Source organism: Chiloscyllium plagiosum, chromosome 43 (assembly GCF_004010195.1).
Source record: "Chiloscyllium plagiosum isolate BGI_BamShark_2017 chromosome 43, ASM401019v2, whole genome shotgun sequence".
Lineage (NCBI taxonomy): Eukaryota > Metazoa > Chordata > Chondrichthyes > Orectolobiformes > Hemiscylliidae > Chiloscyllium > Chiloscyllium plagiosum.
Genome location: NC_057752.1, coordinates 15,786,773 through 15,813,662, shown reverse-complemented (window position 1 = coordinate 15,813,662; position 26,890 = coordinate 15,786,773). Strand labels below are relative to the sequence as shown.

The window sequence follows — 26,890 nt, the reverse complement described above, 5'->3', positions numbered from 1 at the left end:
ACCTGGTTATCTGTCCGTTTTTTTTGTAGGTTCCTCAGTGTGTTGTTTATCCTATTGGTGAGCTGTGGGGTGGGGTCAAACTCCCTCTTTTGGTAGGTGTTGGTATCTGCAAGTAGTTGTTGTGCTTTTTGGATGTACTCTGCTTTGTCCAGGATGACCGTCATTCTGCCTTTGTCTGCTGGTAGTATGATTATGTTCTTATCGTTTCTTAGTGATTTTAGGGCTTCCCTCTCCTTGGTGTTGAGGTTATGTGTTTATCTTTTCCTTGTTAATCAAAAGGTTAAAATGACAATGTAATTTAATATGATACGTACAGACAAATTATTTCATCTGATTGGAGAGATCAAGGGTTCAGAAATATTAAAATTACAGACTGTCGACTCTGGAGTGAAAGCAGCGGCGATTTCTTCTCACAGAAAATAGTGGACATTGGAAATTCTCTCCCTTGAAGACTAGTGGTCAATTGGAACTTCCCAGAGATAGTTTGATTTGTGTTGAGTGATGTTAAGAAGAAGAATGGGTCAAACTGAGCTGGCACTAGGACGGGTTTATATAGAGCTCAAGTATAGATTTGCCTTCATTTAGCTGATTGGTGCAAAATATTACAGAATTTAAAAGCTCAGATTCAAGTTATTCCGTCACAGTTTATGCTACAGACAGCTTCAACCTATTTCCACTCTATGACTATATTCTTCTGTTCTTTGTTACCATCTTATTTTAAAGACTGCCATGAGCTTTATGGAAAACAATGCAACCAGTGAAATCTTTCCTCATCTCGTAAATCAGCTTTGTATTTTATGTCCATATATCTATACCTTCTCCATAATGAGGAGATTAGAACAGTGCACAGTACTCCTCAGTGTCAACTAACCAAGGTTCTATTCAAGTTTAACACAATATTTCAGCATTTCCATTTCTTTTCCATTAAGAATGAATTTCAGCACTTTGCATTTTTATAGCCTAGAATCATAGAATCCTACAGTGTGGAAACAGGCCATTTGGCCCAACAAGTCCACACCGACCCTGTGAAGAGTATCCCAGTCGGGCCTATTCTCCTACCCTATTACTCTACATTTACCCTGACTAATGCACCTCACCTACACATCCCTGAACACTATGGACAATTTAGCATGGCCAATTCACCCTAACCTAAACATCTTGGAATGTGGGAGCAAACCGGAGCACCCGGGGGAAACCCATGCAGACACGGGGAGAATGTGCAAACTCCATACAGACAATCTAGTTAAGGTATGAATTTATTTTAGATTTAAATTATTCTTGAGCATAATTCCACAGTTCCCTGTTAGCATGTGAGAGTCCCCATTCTGAGTAAAACACCCTCTTCAACAGATGCAGAACATCATCAACAACATACAGACATATACTGACATTGGGGATAAAGGTATGATATTATTGGGGGATGGGGTTCACTGTCAATCTTACCTTGTTTTTATGATACTCATTTTCCTGGATTTCCGTCTCTGATTTCTGAGCATTTACCTGATGAGATTGGGCTGCAGGAAACAACAAAATACTAAAAATACAGTTGTTGGATATTGGTGTTTAAAGCAATCTGGATAGAACTGGTGTCAAGTACACACAGTTTCACACGGTAATATAGCAATGCATATCTGGTCAACCTCCTATATGTTGAGGTGAAGAGTCTGGAATCAATCATGCACTTTTCATCCATAGGCAACCAGTCTCTCAAAAGGCCACCAGTTGACAAGGGAACTGCTGAGTCACATCTGCCTTCTACAACTGCAGCAGCGAGTGTTTGATATCAAGCACCTTAACAAGTTAATATCAGCCCTGATATGTGGAGTAGTTGTCCTCACTGCATTCCTGTCCTGCAGTGAGACTTGCACTGTGTGTCAGTGACATATTAGAATACTAGAAAAATCATAAAATTTCCAGAACATTCTTCAGTGAGAATAGGGAACATCACACAAACATTACGTCCTTCTTAAAGCCAGCTCCACAAGCATACAGGAAAAATTGCTGCAACATCAATCACCATGAATTCTACACAATACTCAGCTGCCCCCCACCAGCTCCAGTTCTCAACTCTCAAAAGGCCAGTGTTCCAGGAGGACAAAGAAAACAGATCAAAAGCATTCTGAAGATCTCCTTGAAAGGAAACAGCATTTTCATTAATGGCTGCAGGAATCTGGAACAGATATTTCAAAGTAATGACATCTTGGCAATCAAGCTTCCCTTACAAATATACAACGTCTACCATCTAAAAGAGCAGAAACAACAGATAAATGAGGTCTCCACTTCCTGCCAGCCCTGTTGTAAGTCACACACCACTGTAGAAACCACAGCTTTTCATTTTCTTAATTTTTTATTGTGAGCTAAAATGGGAAAAGGGTTGCTTTTTAAAACCAAGGACAAAAGGAGAGAATTACTGCACTTTTAAAAACAAGTTACTGGAACGCATTATGTGTTGTGTTTACACTGTTGCTTTGGAAGTAATGGGGGTAGGTATGATTAAAATGACATGGCGTCACACTGTGCACACAAAGTGAGATTCAGCCAGCAATAGGTAACTCATTGGTTTGTGTTTGGGTGTTAAACATCATCAGTGTCACTCTAATCTTGACTCTGATCTCCAGCATCTGCAATCCTCACTTTCACCTGTCAAATGTCATCAGCTTGACAACAGCTCTCTGATTGGCTCCTGGGCAAGGGAATAGCTTGGCACTTTACAATAGAGTAGGAGAAGTTTCTACACTGCGGTGTTTCTATTTCTCTGCAGTAAAAGTACCTGAAGCCTGAAACATAAGAACTCATGAACATAAGAACTAGGAGCATGACTAAACCAACGATATAGCCAGGAAAGGGATTGAGAATCTGAAAAGTATCTACAGAGAGCTAGGTTGGAAGCTGAAGAGCAGGACGAGTACAGTAGTGATCTCAGGTTTGCTACCGGTGGCACAAGATTGTGAGGTGAGGAACAGGCAGCGAGTGCAGCTTAACATGTGGCTGTGCAGCTAGTGCAGGAGGGAGGGCTTCAGATTTGCAGACCATTGGGATACCTTCTGGGGAAGTTGGGACCTGTACATGAAGGATAGGTTGCACCTGAACTGAATGGGTACAAATGTCCTGGGTGGGAGATTTGCTCATGTGGTTTGGGAGGGTTTAAACTAGTTTGGCAGGGGGGTGGGAATCAGAGCTACATATCTGAGAGGAGGGGTAGTTGTAGATGGGGCAGTGACAGGATGTAGTGAATCTACCGGGAAGTTTTCTCACGTGATGAAACAAAGGAATCGGTTAGAGTGTGTCTGCTTTAACGCAAGGAGTGTCAGAAATAAGAGTGATGAACTTAGAGCATGGATCAGTACTTGGGGCTATGATGTTGTGGCCATAACGGAGACGTGGGTTTCACAAGGGCAGGAATGGTTGCTAAATGTTCCAGGGTTTAGAAAGTTTAAAAAGAACAGCGAGGGTGGAAAAAGAGGAGGGAGTGAGCATTGCTAATCAGAGAGTGCATCGCAGCTGCAGAAGTTAAGTTTGTTGAGGAAGGTTTGTCTACTGAGTCAGTATGGGTGGAAGTTAGGAACAGCAAGGGAGCAGCCACCTCACTGGGGGTTTTCTACAGACCACTTAATAGCAGTAGGGAGATTGAAGAACTGATAGGCTGACAGAGTTTGGAAAAATGCAGGTGTAGCAGGGTTGTTGTTATGGGTGACTTCAACTTTCCCAATATCGACTGGAACTTCCTTAGTGCAGATGGTTTGGATGGAGCCATTTTTGTCAGATGTGTTCTGGAGGGTTTACTTACTCAGTATGTAGACACGGCAATGAGAGGAGAGATTATTTTGGATTTGGTGCTTGGCAACAAGCCAGGACAGGTGTCAGATCTCGCAGTGGGAGAACACTTTGATGACAGTGACCACAACTGCTTCATATTTACCATAGCCTTGGAGAGGGAAAGGAGCAGTTACCAAAAGATGATATTTAATTGGGGAAAAGGAAACTATGACACTATCAGACAGGAGTTGGGAAGTCCAGACTGGGAGCAATTGTTCCACAGGAAGGGCACAGCAGACATGTGGAGACTGTTTAAGGAGCAGTTGTTGCGAGTGATGCACAAATTTGTTCCTCTGAGACAGGTAAGAAGGGCTAAGATTAAGGAGCCTTGGATGATGGGAACAGAGGAGTTTCTCGTCAAAAGGAAGAAGGCAGCTTACATAAAGGTGGAGGAAACAAGGATCTAGCACAGCTTTAGAAAATTACAGGCTTGCTAGAAAGGAGCTCAGAAATGGACTGAGGAGATCCAGAAGGGGCACAACGAAGGCTTGGTAGGAAGGATTAAGGAGAACCCAAAGGCATTTTACTCATATGTGGGGAATAAGAGAATGATCAAGGAGAAGATAGGACCAGTCAGGAATAGCATAGGGAACTTGTGCGTAGAGTCTGAGCAGATATGGGAAGCCCTAATTGAGTTTTATGCTTCGGTTTTTACTAAGGAAAGGGACCTTGTTGTGAATAAGAACTTTGAGGAGCTGGGAAACAGGCTTGAACAGATCAAGATTGATGAAGTTGATGTGCTGGAAATTTTAGCAAACATTAAGATTGATAAGTCCCAAGGGCCAGACCAGATTTATCCTAGATTTCTCCAGGAAGTGAGAAAGGAGATTGCTAAGCCGCTGGCAAAGATCTTTGCTTCCTCACTCTCCACAGGAGTCATACCAGAGGATTGGAGGGAGGTAAATGTTGTTCCTCTTTTCAAGAAAGATAATAGGGAAATCCCTGGCAATTACAGACCAGTCAGTCTTACGTCTGTGGTCAGTAAGGTTTTGGAAAGTATTCTGAGGGATAGGATTTATGACTATTTGGAAAAGCATAGTGCGATTAAAGACAGTCAGCATGGCTTTGTGAGGGGCAGATCATGCCTAACTATTCTAATTGAGTTCTTCGAGGAGGTGACAAGACAGGTTGACAAAGGTTGAGCAGTGGATGTGGTGTACGTGGACTTCAGCAAGGCATTTGATAAGGTTCCCCATGGTAGGCTCATTCATAAAGTCAGGACATATGGGATACAGGGAGATTTGGCTGTCTGGATTCAGAATTGATTGGCTGACAGAAGGCAGAGAATGGTTGTAGATGGGAAGTATTCTGTCTGGAGGTCAGTGTTGAGTGGTGTCCTGCAGGGTTCTGTTCTCGGATCTCTGCTCTTTGCAGTTTTTATAAATGACTTGGATGAGGAGATTGAGGAGTAGGTTAGTAAATTTGCAGATGACACAAAGGTTGGAGGTGCTGTTGATAGTATAGAGGGTTATTGCAGGTTACAGCGTGACATAGACAGGATGCAGAGTTTGGCTGAGAAATGGCAGATGGAGTTCAACCTGGATAAATGTGAAGTGATGCATTTTGGAAGGTCGACCTTGAATACTGAATATAGGATTAAAGACAAGTTTCTTGGCAGTGTGGAGGAACAGGGGGATCTTGGTGTTCAAGTGCATAGATCCCTCAAAGTTGCCACTTAAGCGGATAAGGTTATTAAGAAAGCATATGGTGTTTTGGCTTTCATTAACAGGAGGATCGGGTTTAAGAGCTGCGAGGTTTTGCTACAGCTCTACAAGTCACTGGTGAGACCACACTTGGAATATTTTGTCCAGTTCTTGTCGCCCTATTATAGGAAAGATACAGAGGCTTTGAAGAGGGCGCAAAGAAGGTTTACCAGGATGCTGCCTGGACTGGAGGGCTTGTCTTATGAAGAGAGGTTGACTAAGCTCGGACTTTTCTTTCTGGAGGGAATGAGGATGAGAGGTGACCTGATCGAGGTATACAAGATAATGAGAGGCATGGATAGAGTCAATAGCCAGAGACTTTCCTCCAGGCAAGATTGACTGGTACGAGGGGTCATAGTTTTAAGATATTAGGAGAAAGGTATAGAGGAGACATCAGAGGTAGGTTCTTTACGCAGAGAGTTGTGAATGCATGGAATGCATTGCCTTATGTGATAGTGGAAGCAGAGTCATTAGGGACATTTAAGCGACTGCTGGACATACACATGGACAGCAGTGAATTGAGGGGTGTGTACGCTAGGTTATTTTATTTTACATTAGGATTAATCTTCGGCACAATAGCATGGGCCGAAGGGTCTGTTCTGTGCTGTACTTTTCTATGTTCTATTTATGTTCTAGACAATTCAGCCCCTCAAACTTGGTCTGTTGATTCTGTTGGCTTTAAGAAGTAACCAAGATTAATTTTGAAAATAATGGCTCCTGTGAAGAAGTGAGAAAAAAAACCTGAAGCAAGGGGATTGAAGAAGATTTACTAGCATGTTACTTGGATGGGTGAGTTTTACTTTTGAAGTGAGATTGGATAGACTGCAGTTATCTTCCTTGGAGCAAAGGACATGGAGGGGAGATGTGATTGAGACGTACAAAATTATGGCGAGGAGGCATAGGCAGAGTAGACAGGAAGAAACTTTTCTCTTTAGTGAAGAGATCAATGACCAGTGAGCATATGTTTAAGGTAAGTAACAGAAGGTTTAGAGGGATGTGAGAAAAAACCTTTCAACCTTGAACTCACTGCCTGTAAGGGTGGTAAAAGCAAAAACCCTCACAATATATAGATATACACTTGTAATGCCAAGATATATAAAGCTATCAGCCAAATGCTGGAAATTGGGATTAGAATGGTTGGATATCTTTTTTGTTAACAGTGAACACTCAATAGGCAGAAAGGCCATTTCTGTACTGTAGACTCTGTGTCTGACTCTGTAAGGTCTTGGCAAGCAAAAGGAACATCTCATTAACCCCTTGTGGTCTGGCATTACTGAACTTTGTTTTTCCAGGCAAGCAAAACTAAATGCTGAGTAGAACACTCATTTGCTCCATTGTTCCTATGTCAATTCACATCCTTTGCATTTGACATTTTCTTCAAAACTAAAATGGCTGTGTATCACAGGGACATTCTGTTCAATGAAACAATGGTGAATATTTCAATTCCCAAGAGAATCGCAGACAAATCAGCAACATACCACTATTGCTTGTATGTACATCCTATGACCCATTCCCAAGTGAGTTGAGATAGAATCAGGATCATACTGATGTCATAAATGACTCAGTAAAAATTAGAATACCCAGAATCGGTAGCTGTTAATAAAACAGATTTTCAAGCCACTTGATTTCTTCCTCTTTTATACGTCTTGAAGAATGGTTAAGTTGTGCAACCAAAGTTCTGGGAGACTTGGGTGGTATACTTCATCACTGGATATTTGAAGTGCTGCTTTAACATGTCCATTTCATGTACACCATTGTAAGTATGCAGAATGTCTGAACACCCTGTCAAAAATGTCTGATTGGTCAGTGCTGTAGGCAGCAGCCTCAGAAACCTTATAGTGACTCTTGCATACATGAGGCATAGGACAAATAAATTGAATTTGAAGAATAGTTAGCTACTTCAATGCTCCTGGTGATAGTGATAAACAAATTGCAAGGTTAAGGAATGATTGCTGTCATGAAAACTGCATGATATTGTGCAAGAGTCCAGGAGCTGGGCACTGAGAGGCTTTCCCATTGGAAGCAGTACTGTTCTCTCATGCTACTCCTTATTATGATGTGGATAATATTGAAGGTAGAACACTTCAACCAACAAAGAATCATTCACATGCTTGATGGAGCAATTGAATATAACCAAAGCATCCTCCCCACCCATATCAGTGAACACCACCTATCCCTTCTATGTCAGGGCCTGGTGAATTCAGATTAGATTAACCGATATCTTAGGACCCACACCACCAACTAGAAAAAAGTCATCCTCGATCCTGAGGGGCTACCTAAAAAGGAAGGGATAGATCAGTATCCTGCACATTTCCTTAGCTGCGATGGCTCTTATGACAACCTAGTTCAACTCCTAATTACTCTGAAGAGCACTGTTTGGCAAGATAACCCAGCCATCTGAACTTTCCAACTAATTTCTCCAGGCAGTTCATTAACAAACTGAACCAACATTTTCCTGTCCGTATCTATGATCCTCAAAAACACAGACTTCCATGGAAAGTGGGAACATAAAACAATGAGCAAGTGACATATACGTACAATCCCCAATGCATACGTGGATAACCCTTTATACTTACGAAGGTTAAAGCTTGTTAGGTAGATAAGCAAGAGAAGGACTACTACAAGTGGCAGAAACCGGAGGATCTTTCCTTTGCTGCACCTCATTCCCTCCTTATTCATTTTGGGGAGATTTTTAATCAGGTTTGCAGACTTTAACCACTGTCAGACCATGTTCCATCTTCTCACTGCTCCTTCTACTGACGACTTTCAAAGTGAAGCCTTTGTTCCCTCTTGTGAAATGTTTAATCAGTGTTTTGTCTATCACTGCAAATAAAGAGATTCCAAAGTCCCATTTTCCTTCCAGCAATCATGAACTGAACACACTAGAATTTTAACAGGGGAATGTCTGCCTGTAGCATTAACATGCTGTAACATAATACTGGCACATGGAAAACTCTTTTGAAGATAGATATGGTATTACAAAATCCTGCAATGCTGGAAATCTGAAATGACACGCATTCGGTAGGGTTACATTCGACAGGAACTGCAATTCCATTTCTCCCTCCAGAGGGTGCCAGACCTGCAGAATTTTTACACCACTGTTTTTATTAGAGTTTTGACTTTCCTGATCATAGGCAGCTGCTTGACAGCCCCGGCTGAAATTTTCCTTCTGATGGTTCTGCAGATGTAAAGATGCAATAATTTAATTCACCTAGTGGTGGGGTGGCAGTGTAGTAGTAATGTTTCTGGACTAGTATTCTAGAGACCCCAAGCCAATGCCTTGGAGAGACGGGTTCAAATCCCACCACTGTGGCTGGTAATATTTAAATTCAGCCCAAGGGTTATTGTAAAAACTCATCTGGTTCTCCAATGCCCTTGAGGGAAGGACATCTGCTGTCCTACCTAGGAGTGATCTTTAACTGCCATCTGGGCAGTAACCTAACCAGCCACACCAAAACCATTGTTATAAAACCTGGGACATCCACAAAGTTATATCAGAGAATTTCCCACCATCTGGCTGTTTACAAAATTTCTACTGGGGAGCTTCTGCTCAAATCAGTGAAAAACCCAAGCAATGGAGAACAAAATCATTGCTGGGCTCTGTCACTCATTTGCTATTCACTCTAGTAAAACTCTATTAATGAAACTGGATAATGGTCTTGTTTAAATAATGGCAAAAGACAAATTATGTATTCAAACGGACAGAATCCAGATAGAATTCCACGCACCCAATACACAGCAAAATGTATGCAGTCCTAGGTGAAAAACTTCATCTTTTTTAGTCCTTTTTCTCTAACATTTCAATGTTCTCCTTAAATCAATACTGTCCACTCAGATCCCCCTTTCACTTCCTTCCCCATTTTTGCTGAACCTCGTATGATTTTATCTCAACTCAAACTGATTCTGATTTTGATACTTCAAACCAAGAATTATTGATTGGTGTATAGATTTCATCATTGACCAACAAAACTATCCATCTTCTTTTGCTTTCTTCTTGTCCTTCCAAATCTCCTTGGAAGTGTCTTGGCTCTGGTAATCATTTCTATATGTAATGCTATTGGTGCACATTTGTTTCAATTTAAGCTATAAGTTCATCCATTTGGTTAAAAAATATCACTGTCCAATGTACTTGTTATTTCTCTGCAGACTGAAAGTTTGACATTAATCAAGAACAATCTAACCCATTCTGCTCAGTAACAATGGAGTAGAATTGAAACTTGCAAATAGCATGAGTATCATCTGTCTCAATAAATTTGAAACTGAACCACTGATGCTGAGAAACGAACTATCTCAATAGATGGTACTACAACCAAGGATAACAGTCACATATTGTGATGATAATGTTCATCTATTCTAGGAGAATCCCAGTCAATTTCAGCAAATGCAACCAGGACAAAAATCTGAAATCATAGGAAAGTGAAAAACTTGACAATTAAGCAATATAATTTAAAATGAATTTAATAAGAAATGAAATCTCTACTATTAGCTCACTTTAACTGCCCTATTCCCCATTTTGTTTTGTTTATATTGAAGATTTGCGATCAGAGCTTGATCTGCCATGGACACCAGCTGCTGTTGGGTTCGAAGTCTTCCCATGCAACGATTGCACTCGACCACGTAGTGGCACTTTTCCACGTCCCGTATTTAACCATTGGTTCTGAAAACAATTGCAGTTGTTCAAGTATCAGTCAAAATAATAACATTTATCTGCATCTCTGTTGTGACCTTCTATATTCTCATAAAAACATTGCCCATCATACAAGTCCACTATCCCACTTTTAATACAGTAATACTAGTAAGCTAACCTTCTGCTGCACTTTTGAAATTATGACCACACTAGTCTTCTGAAAATTTCTCTGTTGTCCAATGGATAGGACTGTTTTTGCCTGGTTCCGTCCAGTCATAGTCAAGGAATCAACTTTAATGGTCTCTCTTCTCATTCCCACAGCAATGTTCTGTATCTTCCCAAATATAATTTCTCAGCATTCTCATTTTGAACACATAAGCTGCCTCATGGCAATGTTATCAAAACCACAACAGCAAACTGCACAGATACATCTTTAATCAACCTGTTTTGACATGTTATGATGTAGGATCTGACCTAATCCTTCTGTCCAAGTGGTAGAGACTCTACTATAGTGCACAAGACTGTACAATTCCACATATACATTCAAAATTCATTTCCACTTAACCAGCAGCACCTCTTGATTCCTCCACAGTGATTTACTATGTTGCTCATCAGACAGAAAGAGTTCGAAATCTTCAAGGATAATTGCAAAGACCAAAGCCATTGTCTGAAATCTCCACCAGAATTTGTTTAACCTCAACTTGAAGAGCAATCTCTTCAAGGCAACTGTGATCAAACAAACTGTTGCAATGTTGCAAACCTTGGAGACCCCAAAAACAAGTTTGTAACCCAATATCTTCTCCACCACCAAGCAGCTAATTTCTTAATTGACTGGACAGCGGGTTTGTGATGCAAAGTGACACCAACAACACAGTTTCAATTCCCACATTGGCGAGGTTACCATGAAGATCGCACCTTCTCAACTTTGCCTGAGGTGTGGTTACACTCAGGTTAAACATACCACCAGTTATCTGTCTCTCTTATGAAATAATAGGCCTATGGTCTTCTGGGACTGTGGTGACTTTACCCTTTAACTTTCTTTTCCAGAATAAATCAGCCTTTTCTGTCATCGCCACAGCCCATTCTCTACTGAAATCTTCATTGTGTTAGTTCTGGAGTTGTCTATCAAATGCACCTTTGCTCCCTCCCATCTTCAACACTACAGAAAAGTCAGGTCATCCAAATCTTACTTGTTTGGATCCTTAAAGCCCCACCAAGTCCTGTTCCATCATCACTCCTGTGCTTGCTAACTTACACTAATCATTAATTTGGCAACACCTCAAGTTTTCAAATCCTTCTATGGTCTTGCTTCACCTCATCCCTAACCTCCTACACTCTGCAACATTCAAGATCTCTGCACCTCCCTATTATGGCTTCTTGTGTTTTGATACTTTTTTCATTCCTTTTTTGGGCGTGGACATCACTAGCTGGGCCAGCACTTATTACCGGTCCCTAGCCCCCCCTTGAGAAGGTGGGGGTGAGCTGCCTTCTTGAACTGTTGCGGTCCACCTACTGTGGGTTGACTCATAATCCCATTAGAGAGGGAATGCCAGGATTTTGATCCAGTGACAGTGAAGGAACAGAGATATATTTCCAAGTCAGGGTGGTGAGTGACTTGTAGGGGGAAGTTGAAGGTGGTGATGTTTCCATGTACCTGCTGCCCTTGTCCTTCTAGACGGAAATGGTCATGGGCTTAGAAGGTGCTGTATGAGGATCTTTGGTGAATTTCTGCAGTGCATCTTGTAACTGGTACAATGCTGCTACTGAGCATTGGTGATGGAGGGAGGGGATGCTTGTGGATGTGGTGCCAATCAAGTAGGCTGCTTTACCTGGATGGTGTCAAGCTTCTTGAGTGTTGTTGGAACTGTCCCCATCCAGGCAAGTGGGAAGTATTCTGTGCCTTGTGGATGGTGGGCAGAATATGGATATCAGGAGGTGAGTTACACGCCACAGTATTCTCAGTTTCTGACCTACTCTTGTGTGGCCATTGTATTTATGTGGTGAGTCCAGCTGAGTTTCTGGTCAATGATAACCCCCAGAATGTTGATAGTGGGGGACCAGACTGATAGTAATACCATTGAATGCCAAAGGGAAATGGTTAGGTTGCCTCTTATTTGTGATGGTCATGCCATAGCATTTGTATGGCGTGAATGTTACTTGCCATTTGTCAGCCCAAACCTGGATGTTGTCCAGTGTTATGAAGTTGAAGGTGTGTACTGCACCTTTAAGAGAGAGTTAATGTTGCTTTGCACAGAGCTTGCAAACACCTGCCATATGACTAGCTAGCAGTCTCAGAGTGCACAGGAAAATTGAAATTATGTAACATTTGGCTGTGAACTAGATACCTGAGTTGTATTGACAACAATTTGAATCTAGCCAATCATTTTATATTATGCCCCAGGATAATTGATTTTTGCCAACCTTGAACCAATGAGAAGATCCAATGTTCGGGGTATAAAGAAGCAAACAGTTTGAATGTTAGACAGGGTGTAACTGCCATTCAAAACACTCTCTCTCTATCAAAAGGTACCTTTTGCATAGGAAACATCTTTGCAGTAAAAGCCAGAAGATGACCCAGGGAAATCTTCAGCCAAAAGGAGATGACAGCCACTGTGCGGTTTTGAAATCAAGTTGATGTAATTTTAATATGGGTTTTGATTGGAACAGTATATTGTTATCGAGTTAGATACAGATGAAAAACATTTGAGAAAGGAGGCTTAAACTTGTAAATAATTATTGTTTAAATGTTTACTTTTAGAGTTAAAGAGTAAATTTATATTATTTTCTTTAAATAGTGGAATTTGGGAATTCTCCAACACTTGGTTTGACAGATGATGGGCGAGGTGAGCTTTTCTGCGAGTTTGGTTTAATTAGCAGAAGGGTTCTCCACCATGTTGTAACACCAGATCTTGTTGCATTTAAACACGGACTGCTTCATAATCTGACAAGTGGCAAATGGTGCTAGACCTTGATGATTGCACAGTGAGCATCCTCACTTTTGACCTTATGACAGAGGGAAGGTCATTGATGAAGCAGCTGAAGATGGTTGGGCCTAGAACACTACCCAGAGAGACTCCTGCAGAGATGTCCTGGAGCTGAGATGACTGACTTCCAACAACCACAACTCATCTTCCTCTGCATCAGGTATGACTCCAATCAGTGGAGAGTTTGCCCCCGATACTCATTGATTCCAGTTTTACTAGGGCTCCTTGATGTCACACTCAGTCAAATGAAGCCTTGATGTCAAGGGCTGCCACTCTCACCTCTCCTCTGGAATTCAGCTCTTTTGTCCATGTTTGAACAAAGGCTATATGAGGTCAGGAGCTGAGTGACTCTGGCAAAACCGAAACTGGGCATCAGTGAGCAGGTTATTGCTGAGCAGGTGCTGCTTGATAGCATTGTTGATGACCCCTTCCATCAGTTTACTGGTGATGGAGCGGTAATTGGCCAGGTTAGTTTTTCCTTGCTTTTTATGTACGGGGCAACTTTCCACATTGTTGGGTAGATGCCAATGTTGTAGCTGTACTGGATCAGCTTGGCACAAGTCTTCAGTACTATTGCTGGAATATTGTCAGGATCTATAGCCTTTGCAGTATCCAATGTCTCCAACTGTTTAGTAATATCATGTGGAATGAACAGAATTTGCTGAAAACTGGTATCTGTGATGCTGGGGACCACTGGAAGAGGTGAGATGGATTGTCCACTCCACACATCCGGATGAAGATTGCTTCAAACGTTTCAGCCTTGTCTTTTGCCCTGATATGCTGGGCTCCTCCATCATTGAGGATGGGGATATTTATGGAGCCTCCTCCTTCAGTACATTGTTTAATTCTCCACCACCATTCACAACTGGATGTGAAAAGACTGCAGAGCTTTGAACTGATCTGTTGGTTGTGGAATCGCTTAGTTCTGTCTATCACTTGCTACTTCTACCATTTGGCATGAAAGTAGTCCTGTTTGGTAGCTTCACCAGGTTGACACCTCATCTTCAGGTATGCCTGGTGCTGCTCCTAGCATGCCCTCCCACACTCTCCATTGATCCCTGGCTTGACGGTAGTGCTTGAGTGGGGGTTATGCTGGGCCATGAGGTTACAGATTGTGTTGGAGTACAATTCTGCTGCTTTTGATGGCCCACAGCACCTCATGGATGCCCAGACCAGAGTTGCTAGATCTGACCGAAGTCTGTTCCATTTAACAATGATAGCGCCACACATTATGGGTATTCTCAATGTGAAGGCGGGACTTTGTCTCCACAAGGACTGCACAGTGGTCATCTTACCAATACTGTCATGGACAGATGTATCTGCAGCCAGCAGATTGGTGAGGATGAGGACAAGTATGTTTTTTCCCTCACCACCTACCACAGACCCAGTCTAGCAGCTATGTCCTTTAGCACCCGATCAGTTCAATCAGTAGTGCTGCTCTTGGTAGTGGGACATTAAAATCCCCCATCCAGAGTACAATGTGTATCCTTGCCATCCTCAGTGCTTCTTCCAAGTGTTGTTCAACCTGGAGGAGTACTAATTCATCAACTGAGGGAGGACGGTATGTGGTAATCAGGAGACTTCCTTGACTTCGTGTGACCTGAAGCCATGAGATGTCACGGGGTCTAGAGTCAAATGTTGAGGACTCCCACAGCAACTCCCTCCCTACTGTATCTCACTGTACCACCACCTCTGCTGGGTTTGTCCTGCCTGTGGGGCAGGACATACCCAGGGATGGGGATGGTGATGGTGGTGTCTGGGACAATCATACCTTACAGACAATGTCAGATTTTTGCTTGACTAGTCTGAGAGACAGCTCCCCCAATGTTGGCACTAGCCCCCAGATGTTAGTAAGGAGGACTTTGCAGGGTCAACAGGGCTGATCTGCCATTGATTTTTCCAGTGCCTAGGTCGATGCCAGGTGATTAGATTACTTAGTGTGGTAACAGGCTCTTCGGCCCAACAAGTCCACACCGACCCTCCGAAGTGCAACCCACCCAGACGCTACCGGCAATTTAGCATGGCTAATTCACCTAACTTGCACATTTTTTTTGGATTGTGGGAGGGAACCGGAGCACCCGGAGGAAACCCATGCAGACACGGGGAGAATGTGCAAACTCCACACAGAGTTGCCTGAGGCGGGAATTGAACCCAGGTCTCTGGCGCTGAGGCAGCAGCGCTAACCACTGTGCCACTATACCGCCAGTGATCTATCCTGTTTCATTTTTTGAGACTTTTTAGCGATTGGTACAACTGAATGAGCTAATGGTAAGAATCTTGGTAGTGTAGATGAGCAGAGAGATCTCGGTGTCCAGGTACATAGATTCCTGAAAGTTGCCACACAGGTCGATAGGGTTGTTAAATTAGCATACAGTGCCTTAGCTTTTATTGGTCGAGGGATTGAGTTTTGGAGCTATGAGGTCATGCTGCAGCTGTACAAAACTCTGGTGCGGCAACACTTGGAGTACTGCGTTCAGTTCTGGTCACTGCATTATAGGAAGGACGTGGAAGCTTTGGAAAGGGTTCAAAGGAGATTTACTAGGATGTTGCCTGGTATGGAGGGAAGGTCTTATGAAGAAAGGCTGAAGGACTTGATGCTGTTTTCGTTAGAGAGAAGAAGATTGAGAGGTGACTTATATGTCTCACTAAGATAATCAGAGGGTTAGATAAGGTGGAGAGTGAGCCTTTTTCCTCAGATAGTGATGGCTAGCATGAGGAGACTAGTTTTAAACTGATGAGTGATAGATACAGAACAGAAGTAAGGAGGTCATTTTTTTTACTCAGTAGTAAGGGCTGCCTGCAACTGTAGTAGACTCGCCAACTTTAAGAACATTTTAACGGTCATTGGATAAACATATGGAGCAAAATGGAATAATGTAGGATAGATAGGCTTCAGATTGGCCCTCGATGTTGTGCAGACCTGTGGAACCAAAGGGCCTGTACTGCGCTGTAATGTTCTATATTGAATGGCTTGTTAGGCCATTTCAGAAGGCAATTGTGAGTCAACCACATTGCTGTGGATCTGGAGTCACATGTGGACCAGACCAGGTAAAGATGGCAGATTTTCTTCCCAGCTTCTTTAGTGAACCAGATGGGTTTTTCTCCAACAATCGACAATGATTTCACGGAAATCAATAGATTCTTAATTTTAGACCATTTTTTTAAAAATTGAATTCAAATTCCACTCTGTCATGGTGGGATTCGAAGCCAGGTCCCCTGAATATTATCAGCTGTCTGACACCTACTTGGGTCCTACACTCTAAAATTCCCTTCCTATACCTTTCTCCTCCTTCAAAAATATTTCTTAAAATCTATTTTCCAACCATGCTTTTGAACACCTTTTCCTAATATATTTTATTTTCAATGTTCTTTTGAATCACTTAATGTTTCATTATGTTTTACAATTAGAATAGAATATCCTTTGGTTGTCAAAAATTATGCAAAGTTGTTTTTATATTTGGCATGTCAAACTTTACAAAGCAGAGCAATTAACTGATAAAGTCACTATCGATAAAACATATGTTTGTTGTTCTTCCCCACTTACATTGCTTCCACTGCCAGAAAATATTGTTGTTAGGCCTTTAGACTGTTGTATCGGCCTCAGGACTTTTCCAGCCTTCAGCTCGCACAACAGCTCTTCGTTGCTTGAAGAAGGGGAGGTCATGTTAAAATACATTTGCCCTGCAAAGTGAGTAAGTAATTTTTGTTACAGCCAGATACAGTATATGCTAACCAGAGATTGTACAATACAGTCACGTATATGCTAACCAAGGATACATTTGTCTGGTGAATGTCCATCAGACAATGGACAACAACAATAAACCTGTGCTAAATATGTAAATATGGACTGCACAGCAGAAGATGACTAAAATTAGTGTCTCCTCAACCTGATTTGAGCATTTACTGTCAGTAGAGAAAAAGGCTAATTACCATCCATAAAACACTAACAACCTTAGTCTGTCGAGTGGAGGTGTAAAAGTTATATTTCTTCTTTGGTTGGTACATAAGAATTTCATGTAATTTAGTCCAATAGGTCTAATGCTGGTGTTGTTTCATACAAATGCCCACATACCTCAATTCATTTCAGCCAATTGCATAGCCTTCTACACACAATAGCCTACTCCGTAATCCAGAAATTGTTAAGATAAAGATGATAAAAGAAACAGTTTTGGAATAAAAGTTTCAATTGATACAAAGTATGATCTGAAATTTAAAATTTTGCTACTCCAAGTATTCTGCTGTCATCATGACGGAGGTTATTATTTAATAGTGAAGAATGGATAGATATGTATTGTAGAAATTGGTCAGAATTTGCAGAGTTGAGATAGTCTAAATTCATTCCACACAGCAGCCTGGGTACAAAATACCAAATAGGTGAGGTTGGATTTTAATGTTTTGTATCTGAAACATACATCAGATCAGGACATACTCTCGTGTCCACTTTCAAAAAGAAAATTCCACCACTGAACTGACCTTCACTTGGAAACCGAATGGGAGATGTTGTCCCATTACATGCTGGTGGAGGAGACATTGGATAGTTGGGTTGTGGAAGGGATGTTGGCACTATGCTGTGGCTGTAAGATGATGGAGAGTCCTGAAATGTTTAAAAAAAAAAGTCATTAATAGCAAAGTCAATTGAAGACAGCATATGACCAAATATTCAATTCAAGACCTCTATAACATTTCAACTGAAATGTTGGGCCAATTAGAGAAAAGTCACTTCAACTCAAATTCTCCACGTCACAGGACATTGGGATCACTTTAAATTGGATTTAACACAAACACTTTCTCTGATTTTCAAAACACACCCACATGAGCGGTGTATAGAAATGCTGAACAGCATTACCCCGAATGTCCTGATAATGTATTCATTAAAAGTGAAAACATGGGGGGGGGGGGGGGGGAATCAGTTAGCTGAGTTTACTGGACAGCTGATTTACAATGCAGAGTGTTATGAGGTTGAAAGTGTGTACTGTACATTTAGGAGAAGAAATGCTGCTCTGAATGGAGAGATTACAAGTGATATGACTAGTTGGCAGTCCCAGCGAGTCCTGAAAAATTGATAACATGTAACATTTATCTGTGAAAGGGATACCAGAGTTTTTGGTTGCTGTTTTGAGAATTTGAATTTAACCAGTTCAAGTTATTCCCCAGAATACTAAAATCCAATCAAGTTTGAATTTATTATTTTGCCAACAATGAAATGATCCAATGTTAGGGAGGCATAAAATGCAGGCCTTTTGAAAATTGGTCAGAGAGCAACCACCATCGAGACAGAAACACATGGAGAGCTAACATCTTGCTCTCTGAGACATTAGGAAACACTCTCTGTCAAAAAGGTACTTTTTCATATGAAACATTCTCAAAGTAAAAAGAAAGATGACGACCCAGGATAGTCAGCATTCGGAAGAGTGGCATCACAGAAGATGAGAATAGCTGTGTGGTTTTGAAATTAAGTTGATGTAATTTTAATAAGTGTCTTATTGGAACAGCATATTGTTAGAGCTGGAGGCAGATAATAAACAGTTAAGAGAAAGGGGGCTTAGAATTGAGAATTGTTGTTTAATGTTCACTCAGTTAAAAAATAAATTGAAGTTATTTTCTTTAAATAGTACAATTTGAGAGTTCTCAATCACTCCCATTTTAACTGATTCCAAGGAGAGGGGGATTCTTCTGGGTGTTTGGTTTAATTAACAGAGGGCTTCACCCGTGTTGCAGCAAGACTGATGCCAACAGTGTGGGTTCAATTTCTGCACAAACTGAAGTTATTATTAAGGATTCTCTTTCTCAACTTATCTCCTCACCTGAGGTATGGTGACCTTCCAGTTAAACTACATCAAGTTATTTCATTCTAACGATAGAGCAGTCCAACATTGCAAAAAAGTAGGTAAAACATGTCAGCGTTCACACAAATACCTCTTTTTGCTGTTCAGACAAAAGACTGATCCACTAATGTGCATCTGAAGTCCAGGTGCCAGTGAGAAGTCATTTGAAGGGTTAAACTTACTATGGTCTCATATCTTTGTGCAGGCGTAATTTTTTTGAAAATTCATTCATGAGTTGTGTGCAATGTAGGCAAAGCCATCGTTTATGGTCCGGAGGGCAACTGCCACCAAAAGTCACCCACGTTACTCTGATCTGGATCCGCATGTAGGCCAGAGCAAATAAAGACAATAGATGTTGGTTCTGCTGGATCAGCATTGGTCATGGCTCCCCATTGATTGAAATGCGTCTATGTTCAAATGAAACAAGATCTACACAATATCCAGTTGACAAGTGGCAAGTAAAATTTGCACCACAAATGCAAGCAATCTCCATCATCAACAAGAAAGAATTTAACATTGACATTCAAAAGTGATACTATTTCTGAATCTCTGACTATCAACATACTTGGGATTACCATTGATTAGAAACTCACTGGACTCACCACATAAATGCAGCAGCTACAAGAACAGGTCAAAGGCTAGGAATAATGCAGCGAGTAAAATCTCCTGAATCCCCAAAGCACAAGTCAGAAGTGTGATGGAATACTCTCCACTTGCCCTGGATGGGGGCAGCTTTAACAACTTTCAAGAAGCTCGACTCCATCCAGAACAAAGCAATCCACTTGATTGGCACCACTTCCACCAACATCCAACTCTTTCCATCACTGACACTCAGTAGCAGCAGTATGTACTATCTACAAGACACACTGCAGAAATTCACCAAAGATTCTTAGACACCAACTTCCAAACTCTTGTCCACTTCCCTCTAGAAAGACAAAGGCAGTAAAAACAAGGAACACCACCACCTGCAGCTTCTCTAAGCCACTCACTATTATGACTTGGAAATAGATCTCTATTCCTTCACTGTCACTGGGTCAAAATCCTAGAATTCCCTCCCTAATGGCATTGTAGGTCAAACCACAGCATGTGGACTGCAATGGTTCAAGAAACAGCTCACCATCACCTTCTCAGGGCAACCAGGTCAGGCAACAAAAATGCTAGCCAGCCAGCAATGAACATCCCACGAACGAACAAAAACAAAAAGTTTTATGGTCATCGTTTTACTAACTTCATATTGCACAATCGGTCAGGAGGTTCAAATCTGGGCCTCCAACACAACACCTGGGCCTAAGGTAGGAACAGTCTAAGCTAATACCACAAGGCCATGATCCTTTGGCAGCTCGTTGGACAGTCTGTGATTAGGTGGCAGATCTGAAGGGTACCTTATTCCTACCACTGGAATTCAAGGATCATTATTTCTTGCACCCCTTTAGCAGGTGTTGGTGGGTCATCACCTTAAACTGGTGCAGAAGATATGGTTTATACAATTCCCTTTGAACAGTGACATTAAGAGTAAACCACATTTTCACAGCATTGCAGTTATATCATACCCATCTGAGTAACGACAGCAGACTCCTCCAGCCACCACAATCATCAATAGCAAAGCAGCTGGGTATTCAATAACAGACTAACAGCAACATTTATTGACATCAGTAGCTAGTTTTAAAACAATCTTACCATTTCTTTATCCATGTTTCTGTTTGTGGGAAATGTCTCATGCACTGAGGGTAGTGTAGCAATTATTCCAAACTTTTCCGGACAGTGATCAATTCTCCAGTATAGATACAACTGTTCTAAAAAGCAGGAAACTGTAGCTTCCTCTGAAACAAGATATCAGAACACACAATGTGTTTGCAACAGATATTCAAGGAATATTTCATGTGCTCAGTCACATATCTAAAGTAAATACAAGCAAAAGCACCAAGTAAGAAGTGATAAAAAAAGGCATCAAGGCTGCATCTAAACTCCAACCCATGTGTACTCTATCATGGACTCGTCCGACTTGGTTCATATCTTTCATCCAACAATATAGAGTCTCATCATTGACTTTAACCCACCAAATTAAGATCCTTTAGTAATGCATGTGGTTCTTATCACTTCTCACCAGAAACTGATTCAGGCAACTGCTGCTCCAGTCTTACTGTCTACCACTAACAGTGTTATATAAAAATATATTAAATAATAATGAATGTGCAATCAATAATCCAGAAATTGAGAAACATGCAATTTTTGGAACACAAAATGCAATTAGCACACTACTGGGGTCTGAAGTTAAAGTTTGACAATAAAATTTGGTTATCGTGCCATAACAGTGGAAAATTGAGATTGTGGAGCAGCTCTATTTCAACAATATTGTCACATCACAAAGACTGGAAAAAGATGCTCTGAAAAGATAATTGTAAATGAGCATTATAATGACATTTTCTGATAGTAAATTCCATATGAATACTCACTAATGAAAGCAAAAGTGTAACATATCCCTCCCAACTCAGCACCACCCTCTTGAACAGTCCTACCTGTCCATCTTCCTTCCCACCTATCTGCTCCACCCTCCTCTCTGACCTATCACTTTTGCCCTCACCTTCATCACATTCCCAGCCAACTTGCACACCCCCTCCTGTTTATCTCTCACCCCCCTCGGCCCACAAGCCTAATTCTTGATGAAGGACTTATGCCCAAGTATGATGGGGAATTCTCTTGCTCCTCAGAGGCTGCCTGACTTGCTGTGCTTTTCCAGCACCCCATTCTTGGCTCTGATCTCCAGCATCTGCAGTCCTCACTTTCTCCCAGATTAAGCAATGGGTCACCACAGAGATTTAGTCACTGTTACACCATGTCTGATCATTGCAGAAATGTTAAAATCCAACTCAGCTTGTCAGTAGTTATACAAAGGAACATTATATAACAAATGCATATCTAATGGATGATGCACCCAGCAGTAGCCTGAAGTGCTCCTGTAGAAAACTGCAACAGGCTCCAGGACACTGTCTAATTAGAAGGTGTCAATGACATTCATTTCTTCAACAATATTCTAAAATGCAGCTTGGCTTCAGTTGTCAGAATAAGTTGGATTGTATTTATCTGGTGTATGAAGAACACTTTCGTAAAACGTGCAACGCTTTACACACAAATTAAATTTGAACTTGCATATTTAGGTTCATAATTTCTCTGGAAGCCATTAATTGAACCAAAGGAAACAAACAGCTAGGACCCAAGTTAACAAGGAAGTTAACATCATATCTCCCTAATTAATCAGATTGAATAACTGAAATAAACAGCACATAAATGAAAAATAACATATATATGTATGCATGAATTCGATGTCAAACAAAGCAGAGAAAGAGAAAAAACTAGAAATAAAAAGCGTGTTTAAAAAGGAATACAAAACAAAATCTCCCCTTGAAGATGTCTAACAATTGGGTGACACGGTGACTCAGTGGTTAGCACTGCCGCCTCACAGCACCAGGGACTCTGGTTCAATTCCTGCCTTGGGCGACTATCTGTGTGGAGTTTACACATTCTGCCTGTGTCTGCGTGGGTTTTCTCCAGATGCTTCGGTTTCCTCCCACACTCCAAAGATGTGCAGGTCAGGTGAATTGGCCATACTTAAATTGCCCATAGTGTTAGGTGCATTCATCAAAGAGAAATGGGTCTGGGTGGGTTACTCTTCAGAGGATTGGTGTGGACTCGTTGGCCGAAGGACCTGTTTGCACACTGTAGGGAATCTAATCTAATTAAAAACTGAAGTGAGACTCTGCTCCAAAGTTTGATTTTAGAGAAAGAGAGATTGAATGACAGTAACTAACACACAGTCATCAAAATACTGCCTAGACCAAAACAGAAAAATACCTTATGGTCCCTTTTACTGGTTACTAGCACACATTTTTAAAAAGTCCATTATGGGAGATGAGCATTGTTGGTCTGGCCAGCATTTATTGGCCTTTGGATTGTGACAGCAAGCTGCCTTGTTGAACCTTTGCACTCCATATAGTTAAGCTATTAGGTCAGGGGCTCCAGGATTGTCTATTTCTAAATCAGGTTGGGTGTGCCTGCTGCCTTTTCAGCTTCTTGATGATAGGGCTGGGAGATACTGTTAAAGAAACAGTGGTGAGTTGTTGCAGTATATCTTGTAAACGTTGATGGAAAGGACCGTAATGAAACAACTTGCTTCAGCCTGATGGGTTTGAGCTTTGCATTTTGGACCAAAAAGGAATAAATCAGGATATTTTCTAAATGGTATGAAGTTAAATAAGAGGCTTGTGGGTTCAACTGCGCAGATTTTTAAATGTCACAAACAGGCGCATAAATTAGTGAAGAAAGGCAGCTCCTGTATCTAGAGAACTGGAATACAAGGATGCAGAAGTTATGCTGCTGTTATACAAAACCTTAGCTAGACCTTACGTGGAGTACTGTGAGCAGATCTGGGCACCACACCATAGGAAAAATATAAAGGCCTTAGAGGGAGTACAACGTAGGTTTACAAGAACGATATCTGGACTCCAGGGATTAAATTACGGGAGAGATTATACAAATCAGATGTTTCCTCTGGAGTTTAGAATGTCAGGGGGTAATCTGATCAAAGTCTCCAGGATATTAACAGCACGGGCCAGTGACCAGAACTCTATTTAATTCTAAATGAAGAAAGTTTTGTCTGTTGGTGGCGTTTCTCCGCCCCTCCAGTGTGTATTTCGGTTAATATGCGGAGTTCAATATGCTGTCAAGACCCAGACTCACCTGGGAAATCTAGGCGGGTATTGCCTTTTAATCCCCCCCAAATTGAGTTCTTTGAAATGCCTGGTCCTATTAACCAGGTCTCTCAGTCAGCAAAGTTTACTCCGGCTGAAATGGTCTTTAGTTTCGTCAGTAATTGACAAAGGTCAGTGGATAGTGTGCAGCTATGAGTGTACACACTGTACGGAGAGGTCACGCCCATAGCTGACGACTTTAATATTTATTTTCAAAAACGTAGGTAAATTGTGAATGAGCTGCGGAGGGAGGCTGAGCAGAGTCTTTTATGAGATTGCAAAAACCCACAGACTAATGAAGGAGTAAGGGTTAATGATATCACATTTTGAGTTTTAAAATCTCAAATCATATAGGGTCCCCGACCCTGAGTAAAAGGGAGAAAGATTTCCCCCAATCTTACCTGCGACAGTTGTCCTCTGGAACTCTGCCAAATCTCCCTGGACCAGGCAGAAGACGAGGGAGTTGGGGTGGTGAGACCGATATTTTCACCAGTCCTTAACATTAAAACACTGAAGCTCGATCTCCCCTCTCTACCGGCATCTGCTGTCGATCTTGTAAATTATTAACTTTGATTCTGAACAGGAAAGGAGGTTGAAACCATATCAACACCTTTGGCACTGCCGTTGAACTTTCTTGGCTGGGAGTAATCACAAGATCTTTAATTAGCTGCTTTGGTCTATGGGAACCCGATATCTGTTTCAGCGTCATTTAAAAGGGCAACATCCCAGACCCACAGAGGCCAATGAGAAAATATGTTTCACCCAACGTAACCGTTAACAATCATGAAGAGAGGGTCACTGGACCCAAAACGCTGACTCTGCTTTCTCTCGACAGATCCTGCCAGACTTGCTGAGTTTCTCCAGCAATTTCTGTTTGTTTTTGTGTCTTAACAGCCTTCTGGCATGACGTCGTCACTGTTCGATTGTGAGGGGAAAATAGTGTTTGACGAATGCATGAAGATTGTTTGACGATATTACTAACCAAATTAATGAGGACTAGATTGACAGAGCAAACTTGGGTTTCAGAAGAGTTTTGATGAAGTCCCTCATAGGCGCAAACACGCCTGGAAAACACAGCAGATTCTGCAGCAACTGTCGACAGAAACAGAGTTAGCATTTTAACTCCAGTGATCCTTCGTCAGAAACATAGGAGATTGGTTAGAAAAATGAAAGCACACATGGTTGGTGAAAATGTTCTGGCTTGGATTAAGGCTTGGCTGACAGAAAACAGAGAGTAAAAACAAATGGGTCATTTTTGGAGTGGGAGGTGCTGACCAGTGGGATGCTGCAGGGATGAATGTTTGGACCCCAGCTGTCCACAACATACATTAATCATTGCGATGAGGGAATCAAAAGTAATATTTATAAAGGTTTTTATCATAACAAACCAGGTGAAAGCCTGAATGGTGACGACAATATAAAAGAGTCTTCAGGTGATTTAAACGAGTTGAGTGAGTGGGCAAATACATGGCAAATACACTCTAGCATGGGTAAATGAATTATCTGGTACGATAAACAGAATGGCAGAGTACTATTTAAGTGGTGAAAGATTGGGAAATGTTGACAAACAAAGAGACCTCGTTCACCAGTCATTGAAAGCAAGCAAAGCAAATGCAGCAAGCAGTTAGGAAGGCTAATGGTATGTTCGTCTTAGATGTATGAGGGTTGAGTATAGAACATAGAACACAGAATAGTACAGCAAAGGAGCAGGTCCTTCAGCCCACAATATTTTGCCAAACATGACACCAAATGAAATAATCCTTTCTTCCTGCCATTGGTCCATATTCATCCATTTTGTTGATATTCATGTGCTTATCTAAAAGTCCCTTAAATACTCCAATTGAATCTGCCTCCCCACCACCCCTGGCAGTGTGTTCCAGACTCCTACCACTCTCTGTGTAAAAACTAGTCTCTCATGTCTCCTTTGAACTTTCCCCCTCTAACCTTAAATGCATGCCCCCTCGTATGTGACATTTCAGTGCTGGGACAAAGATACTGACTGTTAACCCTATCAATGTATCTCATAATTTTATAGACTTCTATCAAATCTCCCCTCAGCCTCTGCCACTCCAGAGAAAACAACTTGAGTTTTCTCTAGCTTCTCCTTAGAGCTCATACCTCTAATCTGGGTATCATCTTGATAGACCTCTTCTGCACTCTCTCCAAAGCCTCCACATCCTTCCTGTAGCGTGGCAACCAGATTGAATGCAATACTCTAAGTGTGGCTGAACCAAAGTCTTATAAATCTGCAGCATGACATCCTCACTCTTGTACTCAATTCCCTGACCAATAAAGGCAAGCATGGCAAGTGCTTTTTGTTGATCTCCCAATGCACACCACATTCTTACCTGGATTAAACTCCATGTGTCATTTTTCCACCCATATCTGCAACTGATCGATATCCTATTGTATGCTTTGACAAGCTTTTATACTAGCCACACCTCCACTGATTTTATAATCTGCAAGCTTACTAACCCACCCCTCTACACTTTCATCTAAGTCATTCATACATATCACAAACAGCAGAGGTCCCAGTCTAAGTCCCTGTGTAACTCCACTAATCATGGACCTGCAGCCTGTAAAACACCCTTCCACCATTCCCCTCTGCCTTCTTTGGGCAAGCCAATTCTGAATCCACATGACCAAGTCACCAGGATACAAATGTTACAGGAAGGACATAAAGGGAAGCAAGAGAGATGGGAAGTGGCGTTTTGTTTTATGAATATATTTATTAGTAAATTGATTTAACTTTACAAACATAAGATTATTGAAAAATGCAATGAATAACAAATACCAGTATAATAAAAAGAAAAAAGCACAAATTACAATACAACTACTGTCTACTAACTACCAATTTACCCTATAATACAAAACAAACCCTAAAACAGTGCAAGCAACACAAATAAATAAGTAAATAACTAATAGATCAAAAAACAAACACAGAATACAGAATAGCTATGCTCGGCGCAAAGCTCCCAAGCAAAGGAACAGGAGCATTGTATATATACCTGTATTAACTTAGGAGACCCCCTCCAGGGCCCAGAGCTCGACAAACCTAACCATCCTGGTTAAACAAACGCCCTAGTTAATATCTTAATAACTCAAGTAGGGCTGCCATGTCTTATAAAAATAGTCTGTTGTGTAGTACACTATGTTTGTAAAAAGGTACAAGGGAATGTGCTCCATAACT

General features: G+C 41.4%; 2 protein-coding genes across 2 annotated transcripts in view; both read right to left on the bottom strand.

Moving 5' to 3' along the window:
* The window catches only part of LOC122543406 (ceramide-1-phosphate transfer protein-like), a 17,230-nt gene extending 8,795 nt beyond the window's left edge, over nt 1-8,435 (bottom strand). The window contains exons 1-2 of the mRNA XM_043682112.1: nt 8,096-8,435; nt 1,444-1,514 (exon numbers count right to left, since the gene is read on the bottom strand). Of these exons, the coding sequence (XP_043538047.1) occupies nt 1,444-1,514; nt 8,096-8,198 (174 nt within the window). The 5' untranslated portion in view covers nt 8,199-8,435. The remainder of the gene's footprint in view (nt 1-1,443; nt 1,515-8,095) is intronic.
* Nucleotides 8,436-9,961: 1,526 nt separating this feature from the next.
* Nucleotides 9,962-24,370, bottom strand: LOC122543433 (espin-like). Its single transcript, XM_043682148.1, has 5 exons — nt 24,102-24,370; nt 20,633-20,775; nt 17,604-17,724; nt 16,675-16,811; nt 9,962-10,176 (listed from the first exon to the last, which is right to left on the bottom strand). Exons 2-5 carry the CDS (start codon nt 20,645-20,647, stop codon nt 10,042-10,044), a joined length of 408 nt encoding a protein of 135 aa, XP_043538083.1. The 5' UTR covers nt 20,648-20,775; nt 24,102-24,370; the 3' UTR covers nt 9,962-10,041.
* Between the last annotated feature and the right edge of the window lie 2,520 nt (nt 24,371-26,890).

Coding starts and splice junctions, on each gene's coding strand:
- LOC122543433 (XM_043682148.1), bottom strand. Junction 16,812..17,603: donor CATTCGGTTTCCAAGTGAAG/GTCAGTTCAGTG, acceptor CTCACTTTGCAG/GGCAAATGTATTTTAACATG. Junction 10,177..16,674: donor TTTCTGGCAGTGGAAGCAAT/GTAAGTGGGGAA, acceptor AATTGTTTTCAG/AACCAATGGTTAAATACGGG.